At 40.8% G+C, this 17,044-nt stretch overlaps 1 protein-coding gene across 1 annotated transcript; it reads right to left on the reverse strand.

Annotated features, from left to right (window-relative positions):
* Positions 1-550: 550 nt before the first annotated feature.
* On the reverse strand, positions 551-16,469 carry pomt2 (protein-O-mannosyltransferase 2). Its single transcript, XM_044165905.1, has 21 exons — positions 15,642-16,469; positions 15,469-15,553; positions 15,274-15,378; positions 15,035-15,143; positions 14,563-14,671; positions 13,855-14,014; positions 13,644-13,750; positions 13,453-13,535; positions 13,006-13,115; positions 12,826-12,892; positions 12,651-12,711; positions 4,368-4,446; positions 4,097-4,248; positions 3,906-3,997; positions 3,734-3,810; positions 3,569-3,640; positions 3,417-3,476; positions 3,194-3,299; positions 2,932-3,072; positions 2,241-2,352; positions 551-1,308 (listed from the first exon to the last, which is right to left on the reverse strand). The coding sequence occupies exons 1-21, from the start codon at positions 15,950-15,952 to the stop codon at positions 1,203-1,205; spliced, it is 2,304 nt and encodes a 767-aa protein (XP_044021840.1). The 5' UTR covers positions 15,953-16,469; the 3' UTR covers positions 551-1,202.
* Positions 16,470-17,044: the final 575 nt, after the last annotated feature.

Here is a 17,044-nt window from a genome sequence, read left to right on the forward strand (position 1 = left end):
AGTCTCAGACAGAATCAGACTGTAAACAGAAATTTAAACTTCCTGGTGGTTTTGTTAAAAACGACTGAAAGTAGTATGTTTACTTTTGCCTCTGCCCCAGCTGTGAATAACTGACACTAAAAAAAAAATCCAAATTCCCAATGGCAGTTATTCAATTTTCATGGAGTCAAGTTTCATGGTATACATCTCATCTACATGACTACAGACCAATCACAATTGGTCTTATTTTTAGTTTTTTAATAAACGTATTATCACATTTCTATTATTTCTGATTTTGTGTCCTATCTTGTGTTACCTTACCTGTCTTATGCTGTTTGTAACTCAGTTGTTTTTGCCTATCTTGGCCAGAACACTCTTGAAAAATATATTTAATCTCAAACACGTTCTCCTGGTTAAATAATAATAAGACATATCTCAGGCAAGTGTACAGAAAATATATTTTCTTGAAGCAGTTTCTGTTTCAAGCTTAAATTGTGGTCCAAGGTGAAAACTTAAATTTTGTTGACAAAATTAAGACGAAATACTGATATGAACAAAAGTAAGCACAGACTACAAGAATATCATTGTTTATTGACCATACTGAAATGTACATGACCCTAAGAGTCAGTAGTAGTCTTATAATGTAAAAGCAAAAGCCAGTACTGAACAGCACTAATACAAAATATCGGGCACTAAGATCAAGACAATCACAAACAAAAATACAGTCTCTGATAACTACGTAACAAAAAGTATTTTCTTTAAAAGTGACAAACAGGAAGATGCAGCATTTGAACGTTTCAGATTTACTTTCATTGGTTACTTCAGGCCCTTGAGCTTATTATTGTGACATACAGGACACACATATACATATATAAGTCCAGGATGTAAGATGTGTTGTGAGTTAAGGCAGCTTGGTGACGGTTAGTGTCTAGATCAAATACTCCACAACACTCTGGCTTTCATATTGCACTGATTCAGGTCTGTCTTACAGAGCATCCATTATACATTATAGACTACAATACTTGGAAATGATGAGACGCATAAATACCCGGACAGGTAGAGATTCTATAGTAGTGTGTACAGTCAGTACCTTATGAAAATTATCTTTTTGTGTAAACCTTGTAGTACCATACGTCTGTGAGACACATGATTGATTAAAGTCGCTCTTATTCAGAACAGCTGTTATTCATCACAATATTAGTGACTTCTTCGTGCAGAGCTGACTAGAACTCCCAGGAGTCCAACCACTTCCGGCCAGCCATGGCGCTGCCCGACTCGTGTGCCAGAGGACCCGTCATGCCATAAGAGAGTGGATGGAACAAGTAGAAACTGGCAGACAGAATAGATTACAGTGATTTATACACAGTAAAAGAAGTGCCTTTAAAAAACGTGTTAGGTAAGGTCTTGGTATGAGCCCCTCAGCTACTTTCGAGGGCTGTCATTTTGAATATTCAGTAGTCAACCAGGGGGAAATCCACTACAAGAGAATAAGATACCACTTTCTCCAGTGACTCTATGCCTCAACTGACCACATTGCAACAGACAAGCTGTTTTAAGTGATGTGACTGTTCGACACTTGGAAAATATGTATTTCGCCTTCTTGCCAAGAGTTAAATGAGAAGTTTGATACCACTTTCATGTCTGTACATTAAATATGAAGCTACAACAAGGATATTGTTCGTTTAGCTTAGCATAAAAACTGGAAGCAGGGGAAAACAGCTAGTCTGGCTCTGTCCAAAAAGAATCCGCCGCTATAGCTCACTAATTAACAAGTTATATCTCGTTTGTTACTGATTAAATGGAAACGAGATACAATGTGTTAATTAATGAGCTTTATACAGTAGGTTCTGGTAGGCAGATTTTGTTTTTACTTTTGGACAGAGCCAGGCTAGCGGTTTCCCCCTGCTTCCAGTCTTTGTGCTAAGCTAAGCCATGCACCTGCTAGATGTAGCTTCAAATTTAACACTCATGAGAGTGGTATCAATCTTCTCATCTAACCCTCTGTAAAAAAGCAAATAAGCGTATTTCCCAAAATGTCGAAATATTACTTTCATTTCACTAACACTCACTTCATCTACACGTCAACCCACAGCAGACAGAAGTAAGTGCAGAATTGTTTTTTGGGGGGGCTTTTGAAATGCATTTTGGGAGTAATTAAATGCAACAGACATCACACACTGATGATATACTGTTTATGACAGTGTAAGAATAAACTACATTAACGTTTCCCTTCACAGTGATTTCTCTGCTAGACATCTCACCTGTAAAGAACACTAAACAGAAGTACCATCTGCCCGACTCTCTGCAGCCAATCAGAATAAGGCGGGCGGAGTAGCAGGTCAGCGCTTTTCAACAGAATGTCTAATGTAATTCCTGTGAAAAACAAACAAAAAGCTTTAACCAGAACTCCATGACCAACATGACTGATTTTTTCTATATCAGGGGTTTTTAAAGTCTGTCACTGTGGCCCCCATCAGACAAAACCGCGGCCCCCAAAAACCCAGTCTAGTCTAATATAAAAAATATATACTGTGTATTGATTGTGCAACATAAAAACAGTTAATATTAATGGATATTGTCACGCTTATTATTTTTCTTTGATTTCGATTTGAGGATAATCATGCTCTAAGATGTTGAGCTACAGTTACCATAACGCTTTGGGGGATGTAATGTTGTTTTTTAGCCTATATTTGTTTGCATTTTGGCAAACTGGCACCATTAAAAGTATGCCGAATTAGCTATTAGCAGTTCCTGTTTGCAATGTACCCATGGATGTACAGACAGATATCACTGGATTACTTTGATACTGGAGGAAAGTTAAAAACCTAATGATTCTCAGGCAAGTAGTGGAGTTAAAAGGAGCATCTTTTTCTATGATTTCTAAGCTGATTTGTCTGTTTATCCCCCCATACTATATAATGGAAGTAACAAAAATGCAGTAGGATTTGCTACCTGTTAGCATGCTGCTGAAGAGCATTGCAGGGAAGTAGTGGTGGTAGTAGAGGACACGGCCCATAGTATAGAAAGGTGCGTAGTGCAGCAGCCAGCCAAGGAGTAGTAGTCCTCCTTCTCTCATAAGCACAAGAGAATGGTCTGAAAGACAGAGTGAAGTACAGAACACTTATTTGATGTTTAATTTATCTTTTTACTGCTGCTGCAAGCATGATCAGTCAGTGCAAAAAATATGCAATGGCACCACTGTCAATAATCATACCTATTCTTTTTTGGCTCAATGAGCAACCTCTTTGGAAGGCTATAGACGCCACTGCCACCATGATAAGATACAATCCTAAACTGGCTAGGTTCATCCACCAGACCACCTGAAAAAAAAAAAAAAAAAAAAAAAAAAGAGAGTATTTAATCATGAGCGCATTAATGTGTGTTAGTCAGACAAGAGCGACAACAGGAAAAATGAAGCAAGCTTAAAACAGACTTACAGGGTTCCCCAGCAGGTAAACACGATACTCTGTGTCATTCACTCCAGAAAACCTCAATCCCTTTACAGAAATAAACCAACAACATTTGTAGTTAAAAGCTGTTATGCATTTAATTTGAATTTTACAAAAATAAACTTCATCATTCAATGCACCTGATAGTTGATAGGCCAATGCCAGGGTTTTGAGTTCATCTCATTGTCTTTGGGTTTCAAGCCACTGTTACCCTAAAAAGACATTGTTCATGTCAATAAATGTTTTCTGATAAAACACAATCTTTAAACACAGATGGATTCACATCTTTTCTCATTGTTTCTTACTCTTATCATAACAATGTGGGACTCCAGTAAGATCTCCAGAAAATGGGGCTTCAGCACAGACAAACTAATGTTGGGCACTGCCAGAACATACAAGAGGAAAAGTAACATGTTGGTTAATGTTTGATATCATCAAGTATGGACAAAGATGTACGAAGGACTTTATTTAACGTACATTTGGGATTGATATGATCCTCAATGTTCCACTGAGAGCTTGGAGTCTCCTTCAGGTAGGGACTACAGGTCACCTCCACCTGTTCCCAGCCCCTGAACAGAAACAAAAATAGCGCTTTTTGACTGTCCATACACATAATGAATCTTGAATAGAAAAGGAGGTTAAGTCAGAGCAGAGACAACTAGTTTTACCACTTTGGGAGAGTCTTGCCAGAGGAGTAAAGCACACAACCGGTTGCTCGGTGCAGAAAGCGGACTTTGCTACGGAGCACCTTCACCAGGTCACCCTTCCGACCTCCACACACCTCCACCTGCCACAGGTCATTGGTGTCACCTGTGCCATTCTAAGATCAAGATGTGTTTTAAGCTTGGGGACATACAAATACATAATTAACAGTTTGGCATCTCCAAAACGCAGTGAAAAATTCTTTTTAGTACAGCTTCATGTCATGGGCCTACTCACAATGCCATAGCCTGTAACCTGGAAGTGTTTCTTAGTCATAGGAGCCTCATGGAGGTGACTGTGAAGGTTACGGGTTGTTCTGAAAAGAAAAGGAAAAATTACATGTAACCCTTTTGCCAACCAGCTCGTTATTAACAAGGAATAACTACAGTATATAGACTCCTTTAACTTCCAAATTTAACACTGGCAAAAGAGACATCCCGATGTATAAAACCTTTGTCTAGGGTAAAAGTATGATTCTAGCTTCAAATTAAATGAGAGGATTCTCAGGTATAATAATTTATAATTAGTTAAAAACAGGTACCTCTAAATGTAATTACCTTGTGGTTATTTTCCTTTTTACAGTGTTGATTTTACACTGTACAAATGCGAGACTCACACAGTGGATACGTTTTATGCTTTTATATTGAAAAGGTTCAGTTTTAAATCAAATATATTCACTATAAGAAATTCCCCGACATAAATTATTTACCAGTCATTCCCGCCACGAGTGCACTCGATTTTGAGTCAGCAAGCTTGCGCTTTCGTTGCCATGCGCGTTGGAGCTCAAATCCCTTTGTAATAGTGTTGAATAATCCTACCAGTCTGCAGTTCACCATTACGCCAAAAAAACGGAGGAAGTACATCGATGAGATGGGAACACGGAATCCGCTCTCCTGGCTGTCGTCCTCATCGCAGGCGAGTGCGGGATCGTCCGGTGATCACGCCGTCTCTCTCTCCCGACTGGTTCCGAGGTGAATTAGCAAAGTCACGGTGCTAGCAACTTTAGCTTAGCTCTTCCAGCTCATTCTTTAGAAAACTATTTAAACTCGCTCCAGGCTGCACGAGTCGTCGGCGAGTCCTCCGCAGTCCTCCGAAACAAGGGGAAGTTTTCCAAGTGTGCTGAAGCGCGGCTTTTTAAACACTTTTTCCTAGGTTTTGTGAGCTCCTGTAATGTGCGGCCACGGTCACTGCTGCTCCGTCCTTCCCGCTTCTCCGGTGGGGTTTTTTTTCAATGAAATTATTCATCACAAATGAAATTACAATGCCTCAATGCAATTATAATAATGAAATGGTATACATTCTCGTAAATAATAAAACAAAATACCCTTATATACTAAATAATCAGGTTATTACACTCTCCCCTCACCAAAAAAAAGGCATGTCCACATGACTTGGCAGAGCATGGCGAGATAAACTCAAACTAAGTAATGAAAGGGGAACTAATCCACTTGTAAAGGCATGAAACATATTTCACAGTAAGATCGGGACTACCTGGTGTATCATAGGTAAGTCTGGACGGAACTTTCCTGAGTCTCTGAGATTTTCTTGTCTCACCGTCAGTCTGCAAGTCAATCTGTTCTGAACCTACAGTCTGAGTGTCTTGAGTCTCTGTCTCAGTATGAACTGTTTCTTGTAAGTCTGAATGTTCAACTATGTCAGGTTTAGTCTCTTCTGTATCAACTTCTTGTTTTCCAGGAATGTTTTGCAAATCTTCAGCCTGAACTTCCGGTTGAATATCGAGATCTAGACTGAACGGTTCTGACGGTTCATTGTCTGATTGGGCATTTTGTACACTGAATGGCAAATCATACCAAACTCCAAGTTCTTCATCTTCTGAATCAGTGTATTCATCTTTGTTTTCTTGTTCCGACATTTCAGGATTCTCAACTGAACTTTTGTCTTTTTGTTTGTTACGTCTTCTTCTCGGTTTTCTCTTTGGAACAGGATCTGGGTTTTGTACTTGATTTAAACATACTTTCTGTCCCAGGGGCAAAATGTGGTTTCGATGAAGGATTTTGATTGGGCCATTTCCATCTTCTGGTTTCAGCCGAAACACAGGTAAGTTTGACATCTGGCTTTCCACCACATAAGGTGTTGAAACCCAACGGTCTGCCAGCTTATGTTTTCCTTGCAAACCCAGGTTGCGTATGAGAACTCTGTCTCCTGGTAGAAGTTGTGTAAACTTGATCTTTTTGTCATATCTTTGTTTGTTCCCTTTGTTCTGTTTGACAGCGGCACACTCTGCGAGTTCATAGGCTGCTTTTAGTTCTTTCCTCATTTCTGTGACATACTTGAGGTAGGTTTCTTTGGTTGTATTGTCACTGGATGTTCCAAAACACAAATCCACAGGCATTCTTGCTTAAGTCCAAACATTAAATAGTAGGGCGAGAAACCAGTGGCTTCATTTGGCGTGCAATTATAAGCGTGGACCAAATGTGCAATGTGTTGGCTCCATTTTCTCTTCTTGTCTGGCTCAAGGGTTCCAAGCATGTCTAGCAAGGTTCTGTTAAATCTTTCAGGTTGGGGATCCCCTTGAGGATGATATGGAGTCGTTCTTGATTTGTCTACACCAAGGGAACTCAACAACTCGTGAATGAGACGACTCTCAAAATCTCGTCCCTGATCACTATGCATGCGTCTTGGCAAACCGTAATGGACAAAGTATTTCTCAAGTAGAACTTTGGCCACAGTCACAGCTTTTTGATCTTTAGTAGAGAAGGCTTGGGCATAGCGAGTGTAGTGATCAGTTATGACCAGGACATTCTCTGTGTTACTTGAGTCCGGTTCGATGGACAAGAAATCCATACATACTAAATCCAGTGGGCCATCACTTTGCATGTGACACAGAGGGGCGACTCTCTTTGGAAGTGTTTTTCTCTTTATGCACCTTGCACAGTTCTTACAATGTTCTTCAACGTCTGATTTCATCTTTGGCCAATAGAATCTCTCTTTGATGAGTCCATAGGTCTTGTCAATGCCAAGATGACCAGAATCATCATGAAGTGCTTTCATGACTGTTTTTCTGAACTTTTCAGGCAAGACGAGTTGTGAGCGACGGTTTCGGCCAGGTGGAACAGTGACTCTATACATGACATCTTGTTGCAACTTTAGTCTGTCCCACTCTCTTAGTAGTAGTGAGGTGATTTTTGACTTGACATGGGTTGTGTTTCTTTCTTTTAGAGCTTTCCATATCTCAGAGAGACTAGGATCTTCTTGTTGAGACGTTGAGATTTCAAAGGGACTTAAGATGGGCATTCCCTTAAGACTGAGAGTCGATAGGTTACAGTAGGCTTTAGGTATGGCGTTCATGGAAAAGCCTAAGTGATCAACTTTCTGGACAGGTGTTTTTCTTGTTCATGGTTGAGGTTTGACACATGGCTCTGACACCATCTGCTGAGATGTCCGTCCATTGTGTGGATCTTTGATCTTGGCTGAGGTGTGGGCACCTTGACAGGGCGTGAGCATCAATATTCTGAACTCCTGATCTGTACTTTAGACTGAAGTCATATGTTGACAGAGCCGCGAGCTCTGACTTCAAACTTAACGCCATAGAGATAATCATGCAGTTTATCAACAACAGCCCACTTTAACGCAAGGTACTCCAATTTATGAGCAGGATAATGACGTTCCGATGGAGTTAAACTGCGACTGATGAAAGCAACGGGTCTTAGCCCTTCACCTTGGTCTTGATACAGAACTCCCCCGAGTCCTTCTCGACTGGCATCAACATGTAGCACATAGGGTAACTGTGGGTCAGCAAAGGCTAGAACTGGAGCATTTGTGAGTCTTTGCTTCAACTCTTTGAAAGCAGCCTCACATTTGTCATCCCAGCGACTACCAAATGGCTGTGACGGGTTGAGGTAGGCTTCATCCTGCTTTTTCTTGGATCTTTTGGCATTAGGTGGGTATCCAGACAAGAGTTGATTCAGTGGGAAAGCAACTTTCGAGTAGTCTTTCACAAAGAGTCTATAATATCCACAGAACCCGAGGAAGGACCTTAAAGCAGTTACAGTAGTTGGTCTTGGCCATGTGGTGACCGCTTCAGTTTTCTTTGGGTCTGTCGACACTCCCTCTTGCGATACAATGTGGCCAACATAGGACACAGACGGTTGACAAAACTGGCATTTGTCTAACGACAGCTTAAGACCCTCTTCTTTTAGGCGGTCGACCAAGTAGACCAAAACTTCCAGCAAGTTCATGTCACCAACAGTTCTTTCCATGATTCGCTGAAAAGTTGCAGGAGCACCTGACACTCCTTGTGGCATTCTTTCGAATTGGTAAAAACCAAGAGGACAAATAAAAGCGGTCTTTTCCTTATCGGTTTCACTCATTGGCACTTGGTAGTATCCACTTCTGAGATCTAGGACGCTAAACCACTTGCTTCCATTGAGACATGCCAATGCGTCTTCAATCTTGGGCACTGTGTACTGGTCAGGGAGAGTGCGCCTGTTTAATGTACGATAGTCCACACACATACAGATCTTTCCATTTTTCTTTCGTACGACCACTATAGGTGACGCATATGGACTGCGTGACTCAGTGATTATGCCAGTTTCTTTCAGGTCTGACAGGTGCTGTCTGAGCGCTTCAAGATCAGCAGGCGGCAGGCGACGGGATCTTTCCCTGAATGGCTTGTCTTCAGTAGTTTTGATTGCATGTTGGGTACTATTACTACATCCAACATCGAACTCGTGTGTTGAAAATACATCCCTGCGCTCCAACATTTTCTTCACCAGTCTGTCTTTCCATTTCTTGGGGACAGGGGAAGTGCCAAAGTCAAAAGATGACTGGGTCACTCTCTTTGATGACTTGAGATCAGTCTCTTTATTGACAGTAGGAGTTGGTAGCACATCAACGGGAAAAAGGTGGGCTATCGGCATACCTCTTGTCAGTGTGATTTCTTTTGTTGAATTGTTATTGACCAGAACAGTGATTCTTCTGGAACTGACAACAGTAGCTGCCTGCAATTCGGGTCTCACTAAGAGTTGATCTGGAAACCTTGGTTCTTCAGCAAGATCATCGGGTGAGTCCACCAAAATGGCTTGGGTACTCGGTGTTCCATGAAACTTTGGCACGCCTTTGATCCTTACAACACCACCTGGACGTATTGTAATTGGCTTTGGTTGGGCGAACCAGACAGATCCTCTCTTGTGGCTTTCAGTTTCAGGTGGAGACTTACACATTTCCTCCAGAGCCTTTCTGAATGCAGGATGAATGTGTTTGACTGTTGTGAAGTTTTCTTCTTTCTCTTTGTAACTTTTGAGAAGTCTTCTCACAGTGGGTGTGTTTGTGCCAACAAGTATAGCTACATTGTCTTTCACGACTGGATCAGGACAAACTAACACAAGTGCATCAATGGTCTCTGTCATGCCAACATCTGTTTCTCTGAACTCAAGCTTGAGGGACAAATAACCATCGTACGGGTAATCCGAAGGACTGAGACCCCATATCTGCAAAGCACTGATAGGTAACAATGGCAGATGTGTCAAGTACTTGTCATAGAAGGATCTGTAGAGCAGGGTGACTTGAGAGCCGGTGTCGAGTATGGCTTTAGTGTAAATGCCTTCAATCTGTAAAGGTACAGTAGAACTTGGGCCAACTAAGCCTTCAGGAATAGTGTCTTCCACTTCTCTCTCTGTTTTGATGCTCTTGGAACGTGTCTTTACCTCCGGGACGCCAGGCCGTTCCACTACTGGGACCCGTGGTAGTTTCCCGATTTCTTGGTGAGTTTGATCAGCCGCTTGTTGACTCTTTGTAAGTTTTCAACTCCATCACATTCTCTCATGTAGTGTCCGTCCTCTCCACACCGGTAACAAAAGATGCCAGGTTGCTCTGAATATGTCTTTTGTCTTGGTGGAGGTGCATTTCTTTTGAACTTATTTTTGGTTGTAGGATCCGGTCTTTGACTCTGGTTCTCAGTCTGAGCTGCTGCTGCTGTGACAGTTGCAACTTTGAGGTTATTAATTTCAACTTTCATCGCACTCAGTTCATTCTTGAGTCTTTCCACTTCAGGATCAGCGTTGACTTCAGGCACAGGCTTAGTGACTGAGGCAACAGGCTTTGACATTACTGTGCTTTTAACATCACTTCTGCCTTGTAGCATGTCTTCTTCTTCTCTGACTTCTCTTAAAAGTTCATTGAAGGTTAGTGGAGGTCTTAGCTTATGGGTCATGCGTATGCGCATTGCAATCATTATCATGCTGCAGAGTACCTCGTACAACTTGTTCAATGCGAAGCCTGTTCATATCAGCTAACTGCAAACCTCCTTTTCTGAAGATTGAATGCAACAGTTTGTCAAGTCTGAGCAGGTAGGATGACAACTTTTCTCCTTCACTTTGAAACGTGTGTCTGAACTTGACAAGGAGATCGGATGAACTTTCAGTGGTTCCAAAAGCTGTTTCGAGTGCTTGCATGTAGTCATTGGCAGTTGCATTTGGATTTTGTGCTTTCAGGAATCTTATTATATCAGCAGCGGGACCCTTGAGACTCTCCACAATTCTTTGTTTCTTTATGCCATCACCGCATTGCCACTCCTCCAACATATGTGTGGTTTGCTCTGCCCATCATACTCTTCCTCTCCACTAGGGGTAGGGCGCATTCCAGAGAACATCCGCAGTTTCCGGTAGCTTTGAGTCTCGGCAGGTGCAGAGTTGCATTTGTCCACGAGAGAGCTAATAGCATTGATGAGAGCAGCGTTAACATCAAAAGGTGGAGGGTTTAACAGTCCTTTAACATCAACAATGCTCTTGCCTTCATGCTGGAGAAACGTCAGTAGCTTTACGTGGAAGTCTTCAGACTCTTCGGGTGCTGCTGGCAGTAGGTGAAGTGGCCAGGGACCAACTTGGCCAGGAACACCGACTTGGTCAGGTAAAGTCTGGGTTGTCACATCAACTAAAGTCTGAACTAACACAAAGTCAGTCTTGGAGGTCAAATCTGGTAATTTTTCAACTATTCTAGTCCTTCCAAAAGCTTTAACTGAGCTAAGGACTTCAAGTAGGACATCGTCAGTGACGTCATGAACACCACTTAAGACTATTGCATGAGCAGGGTCTAGCTGATGTGTTTTACACCATGCACTAATCTCAACTGCATCCATTTTGTCTGATTAAAGCAGAAAATCACAGCAAATCTCAATGAAAAATGAACAATATCAAAAGCAACTCAACACTGGGTACACTGTGTAATCACAATACTGGGCAAATTGAAAAAAACCATCTTAGCAAAAATAGAGGGATCCCGGACGAGCCCCCAAAAATGTAACCCTTTTGCCAACCAGCTCGTTATTAACAAGGAATAACTACAGTATATAGACTCCTTTAACTTCCAAATTTAACACTGGCAAAAGAGACATCCCGATGTATAAAACCTTTGTCTAGGGTAAAAGTATGATTCTAGCTTCAAATTAAATGAGAGGATTCTCAGGTATAATAATTTATAATTAGTTAAAAACAGGTACCTCTAAATGTAATTACCTTGTGGTTATTTTCCTTTTTACAGTGTTGATTTTACACTGTACAAATGCGAGACTCACACAGTGGATACGTTTTATGCTTTTATATTGAAAAGGTTCAGTTTTAAATCAAATATATTCACTATAAGAAATTCCCCCGACATAAATTATTTACCAGTCATTCCCGCCACGAGTGCACTCGATTTTGAGTCAGCAAGCTTGTGTTTCGTTGGCACGCGCGTTGGAGCTCAAATCCCTTTGTAATAGTGTTGAATAATCCTACCAGTCTGCAGTTCACCATTACGGCCAAAAAAAACGAAGGAAGTACATCGATGAGATGGGCACACGGAATCCGCTCTCCTGGCTGTCGTCCTCATCGCAGGCGAGTGCGGGATCGTCTGGTGATCACGCCGTCTCTCTCTCCCGACTGGTTCCGAGGTGAATTAGCAAAGTCACGGTGCTAGCAACTTTAGCTTAGCTCTTCCAGCTCATTCTTTAGAAAACTATTTAAACTCGCTCCAGGCTGCACGAGTTGTCGGCGAGTCCTCCGCAGTCCTCCGAAACAAGGGGAAGTTTTCCAAGTGTGCTGAAGCGCGGCTTTTTAAACACTTTTTCCTAGGTTTTGTGAGCTCCTGTAATGTGCGGCCACGGTCACTGCTGCTCCGTCCTTCCCGCTTCTCCGGTGGGGTTTTTTTCTCTCTCTCTACGCTCTAGTGTTGCGTCATTACGTACACTCCAGTAAATCAAATAATAACAAAACAAACATTACTGGTTTTCTTTCCTATTGAATAAACTATGAATTCTTATTCTATTTATAAACTTTTAACACTATACAAATGCATATTTTAACTGTATAATAAACAATGAAATTATTCATCACAAATGAAATTACAATGCCTCAATGCAATTATAATAATGAAATGGTATACATTCTCGTAAATAATAAAACAAAATACCCTTATATACTAAATAATCAGGTTATTACATACATTATTGAAAAAACATGCACATCATTTAGATTGATATGAATCATTTAAATCAATAAATGTTTTTCAATAAATGATACTTACTCTTTGTGCTCCAGTCGAATGATGTCACCATGACGAACCAGATCAGGTGTCCCAGATTGAGCTTAATAGAGATAAACAATAGAGATTAAAAATAAGAGGCACATACATTTCTTACTTATGACTTAAATGAATGCTATTGGTATTTCTAAACACTAAATTAACCCTATCTTCTCACATTCATTATCACCCTGTCTGTGAACAAGCCACAGGTTGTTGTAGTCCTTGTGGAGATAGGCTGTCACCTGCAAGGAAAAAGCAGAAAAAACTCTATTTAGAATAAATAACATTAGCAGAACAGATATTAGCATATTTAATTGTGTTTGAGAATGTTTCACACATGAACCTGTAGCCTGACCTGTTGCTGCCTTGCTCCCACTCCCTCTGGGTATAAGTGCCAGTGAGAGTGCAAATAGCCTCCAGCAATACGGAGGTTTTTTACTGTAATGGTGGAGCCATATGCCAGGTCTGCATCCGAAGAACAACAAGATATTGCCTCACATCATTACACAACACAAGAAACAATTACATTTAATGAAAAAATGTTACATTTTGATGTGCCATTTAAACACTAGCCAATTACAGAACTGTGCATAAAAAAAGAATAAGCCTTAATTAACAGTAAAGCCCTGTTACTTTGTGAAGACAGTAAAATGTAAGCAAACATTTAAGCCCATCTGGCTGTCATCAATACTAAAGGAATGCCTACATTTCTCTTTGACCTCCTTTTCCATTTTCTTACTAGTGTTTCAGTAAACACAGCTGCAGCGTCACATGGTTTTATTCACACATGTTTGGGACTCACACTCAGGCATTGATGCATTGTGTAGATTGTTCCCGATTAGACGGGACTGAAAGGCTGAACTGAAGAAACCATCTCCTGGTCCACTGGTGAGAGAAAACAATCATGATTACAATGTAGTAGATGTCATCACGCAGTATTCTGTGAGATGAGCAGTAATCACACTGTATCCGTAATATGACAATCAGACGCACCTTTTGTTCAACACAACAAAGTGGATGGCAAATACTGTAATGTAGAGGAGGAGTGGAAGCAGGATGAGTCCGACAACCCGAGCCAGGAGGTGCTTTGCAAATTCCACCTTGAGCCAGAAAATAAGGTGAGAAGAGCCAAACAATCACACCTTTGGCATTACTCATCAACACTATCAACTACCAGTACCATTAAAAATATGCTGCTGTTTACCAGTGAAAGGCTCAGGTCTCCCAGAAGTCTCCAGAGGTCCCAGACTGTGTTCAGTCCCACCAGCAGGATGACAAAGAGACCCACAAACTTCACCCCCAATGCCCCAGCAAGGTTTACACCAGTCAGTACCAGCCACAGCCACCAGGAGGCAGCAAAAGGCCTGAAAACAACAGCAAGCAAGGAACAATCAAATGTGTATTTACTGCTTAAAAAGATGTATGTATTGCTGTCTGTATGTACCACCCATTAAACAGTATGAGCAAGCAAGATTTGATCTTGCTGGAAGACAGACTGGTACTGCTTTAGGACTGTAACTACAATTATTTTATCATATTGATTAATCTATCTTTTCTTTTCTTGCAATCAGTTAATCATTTGGTCAACAAAATCTCCCACATGGACAGATGTCCATCACAAGATGGACATTCAAAACGAGGTCTTCAATCTATTTACATTAACAAAAGATCGGCACTAATCAATTTTAATACATTTGAAATTGGAAATAAGCAAATTGTCACATATGAGAAGCTGCAGCCAGCAAATGTGTAGGATTTTTCTGAAAAAAATGTTAGTGGATTAATTGATGATTGACTGATTAAAATGATCAACTGATTATGAAAATAGCCATCCATTAACTAGTAGTTTCACCACCACATTGCATAGAACAAAAACAGAAAAAACAAAATAAAAGTTCTAGTGGTGTCCTACCTGTATCTCTGATGGTTGAACTTGACCATGCTCAGCACTGCTGCCATGATGAAGAACATGAGTATGGGGTCTAACAGGATGTACTGGGAAATGGTGATACAGCCAGTGTCTGTCAGGAGGGTGAAATTAAGCACAAATGAATTCTCCTTATTACAACAGGATGAATGCATGCTACTAAACCTTTCAATGCATTGAATGATTTGACATTTAAATAGATGTTCTTAAGGTTGCTGTTAGCAAGGTCAGCAAAAGAGACATAAAATGAAAATGGCCAATATGGAAAATGACTTAAAAGTCTTTTCGGACATAACCGTTTCTCTACTCCCAGAGTGTTATGTGCAGGCTCTATCCAGTGTGCTGTTTCTTTTATTTTTTCAAGAAAACCAAGGACAGTGGAAGGTAGCGAGTACTTTGTGTGTTTCAACGTTAACACGTTTGGCCAACCCTTTAAAACAATTAGATGAGTACTCACCAAATATGAGCAGGCTGGCAGTGATGAGAGCAGCAGTGTGAGACTGAGACAACTCCAGCACTATGAGGTAGGCAAAGACTGGGAGAAAGGAGCCCAACACAGCACAAAACTGTAGGGCACGAGGCAGGACAGACATCAGCAGACTTAATATGTCCTGTCCTTTTAAAGTTGTGATAAGACCATATGTACAGTATATATTCAAAATGCATTGTTAATCAATTAGAAAAGAGCAGGCATACCCCTCTCATCCCCAAGTAGTTGTGGTGTTCATATTTATCTCCTGGCTTTATGAAAGGAAAGGTGCCATCATAACCTGTCATGTAACCGGCAAGTCCTATCAGCATCTGCAACAGAGTAAAAGGAGATCAGTACTCATACTAGAGAGGTTTCCCTGAAGACACCTGAGCCTACACAAAAGAGATCTGCCATCTCACTTTGCCAAGAGGAGGATGGACATCAAAAAAGAAGGTCCTGTTGATGTAGTAGCTTCCCATCTTTCCAAAGTGCGTCTCATCCCAGCTGAAACACCAAAACAAGTCATGTAAAAAAAACGGCACACTAAGATGCACAAAACCTACTTGCATGCATGAAGAGGACTTTTACACACCACACATGAGGGGGCTCTGTTATCTTGTAGAGGCGTGTAGAGAAAGACAGCCCCACCACCATCAGCAGCAGCACTCTGCTTGGGGGCTCATTACTGAAATTTCCTCTGGCTGAAAACTGAGCAGACGTCCCATTTGAGGACTGTGTGTCATCTTCTGATAAGTGTCCAGCAGTTTGACTGTTTTTGTCCTTTGACAATGGAGTGGATGGGGTTACGAAGGTCTTTTCTGAGGCGAGAACGATTTTCCTGTTTCGTAGTGATGAAGTGTCCCCTGTTTTGTTCCATTGTGTAATGAATTCTTCCTTTGCCATTAGGAAATAATACCTGTAATAAAATTACCAGACCCCTTTCCAAGCCAGGTAAGTCTAATATTTTAGTAACAATACCTAATCATACAGTAAAAATAGCTAGTTCATGAGTGATATCTAAATGATGTGAAGCTGTGCAGTCTAGGACAAATAACTACATTAGCATAGATATTAACACGACTTAATACTGGAGCATCAGGTTCTCAATATAGGCGCTACTGACAGTGAATGTCACACCTTTCCTACTCAAATTATTAGACATAATATTTGTTGTTTGTTGTCATCGTCGCCAAGCTATTAAGTCATTTTCATCGATAACGTACTTATCCTAGCTTGCTACTTTCTAACCAAGTATCCACTCGTCAAATGGCGGCATTAATAACAGATAACAAAGCGCTAACGGTCTCTATCGCCTCAAATTGCCATTTTACTATTCAAAGAGTTACATCACAGACTGTATTAGCAACACAGCGACAGCACGAGAGGTTGTAGCTCGACTCAACGAAACACGTATGAAGTGGTGAAGTGGTTTCTGGGAGGTGTATTCCACTGTATTATTTATGTGGGCATGGTGTTGAAGGGTAAACACAATTTCCCAGGATCCTTCTGGAATATCCGGTTAACCAATGGGGAAAAGGTATGGAAAAGCTGAAAAAGCAGAGTCCGTGATGTGCATTTCTACTTGGCCACTAGAGGAAGATATAGTCTAATAAATCATTTTAATGCTCATTTATTTTTCTTTCTTTCTTCTTCTTTAAAAAAAAAAAAAATTGTTAATACAACGGGCATTTCCGGTCGCCAGTTTTGACTTATTTATAGTTGTGGAGGATTTAAAGTCTGTGGTTCATATCCGTTGTCTACCCAAACACCAGTGGTAAGAAAAAAAGTGCATTTGCTGTACTGTAAGTACAATTTTGAGGTATTCCGATTTTCTGTTCTGGTTCTGGCACTACATTTCAGAGGAAAATATTGCACTCTTTACTACATTCATATGGCAGATATAGCTACTTTGCAGATTAAGATTTTCCTTTTCACTTCCACTTCCCTCACACTTACACAATAATGTGCCAGCGATCCATATACATACCTGAACCA

Source organism: Siniperca chuatsi, linkage group LG15 (genome assembly GCF_020085105.1).
Source record: "Siniperca chuatsi isolate FFG_IHB_CAS linkage group LG15, ASM2008510v1, whole genome shotgun sequence".
Classification (NCBI taxonomy): domain Eukaryota; kingdom Metazoa; phylum Chordata; class Actinopteri; order Centrarchiformes; family Sinipercidae; genus Siniperca; species Siniperca chuatsi.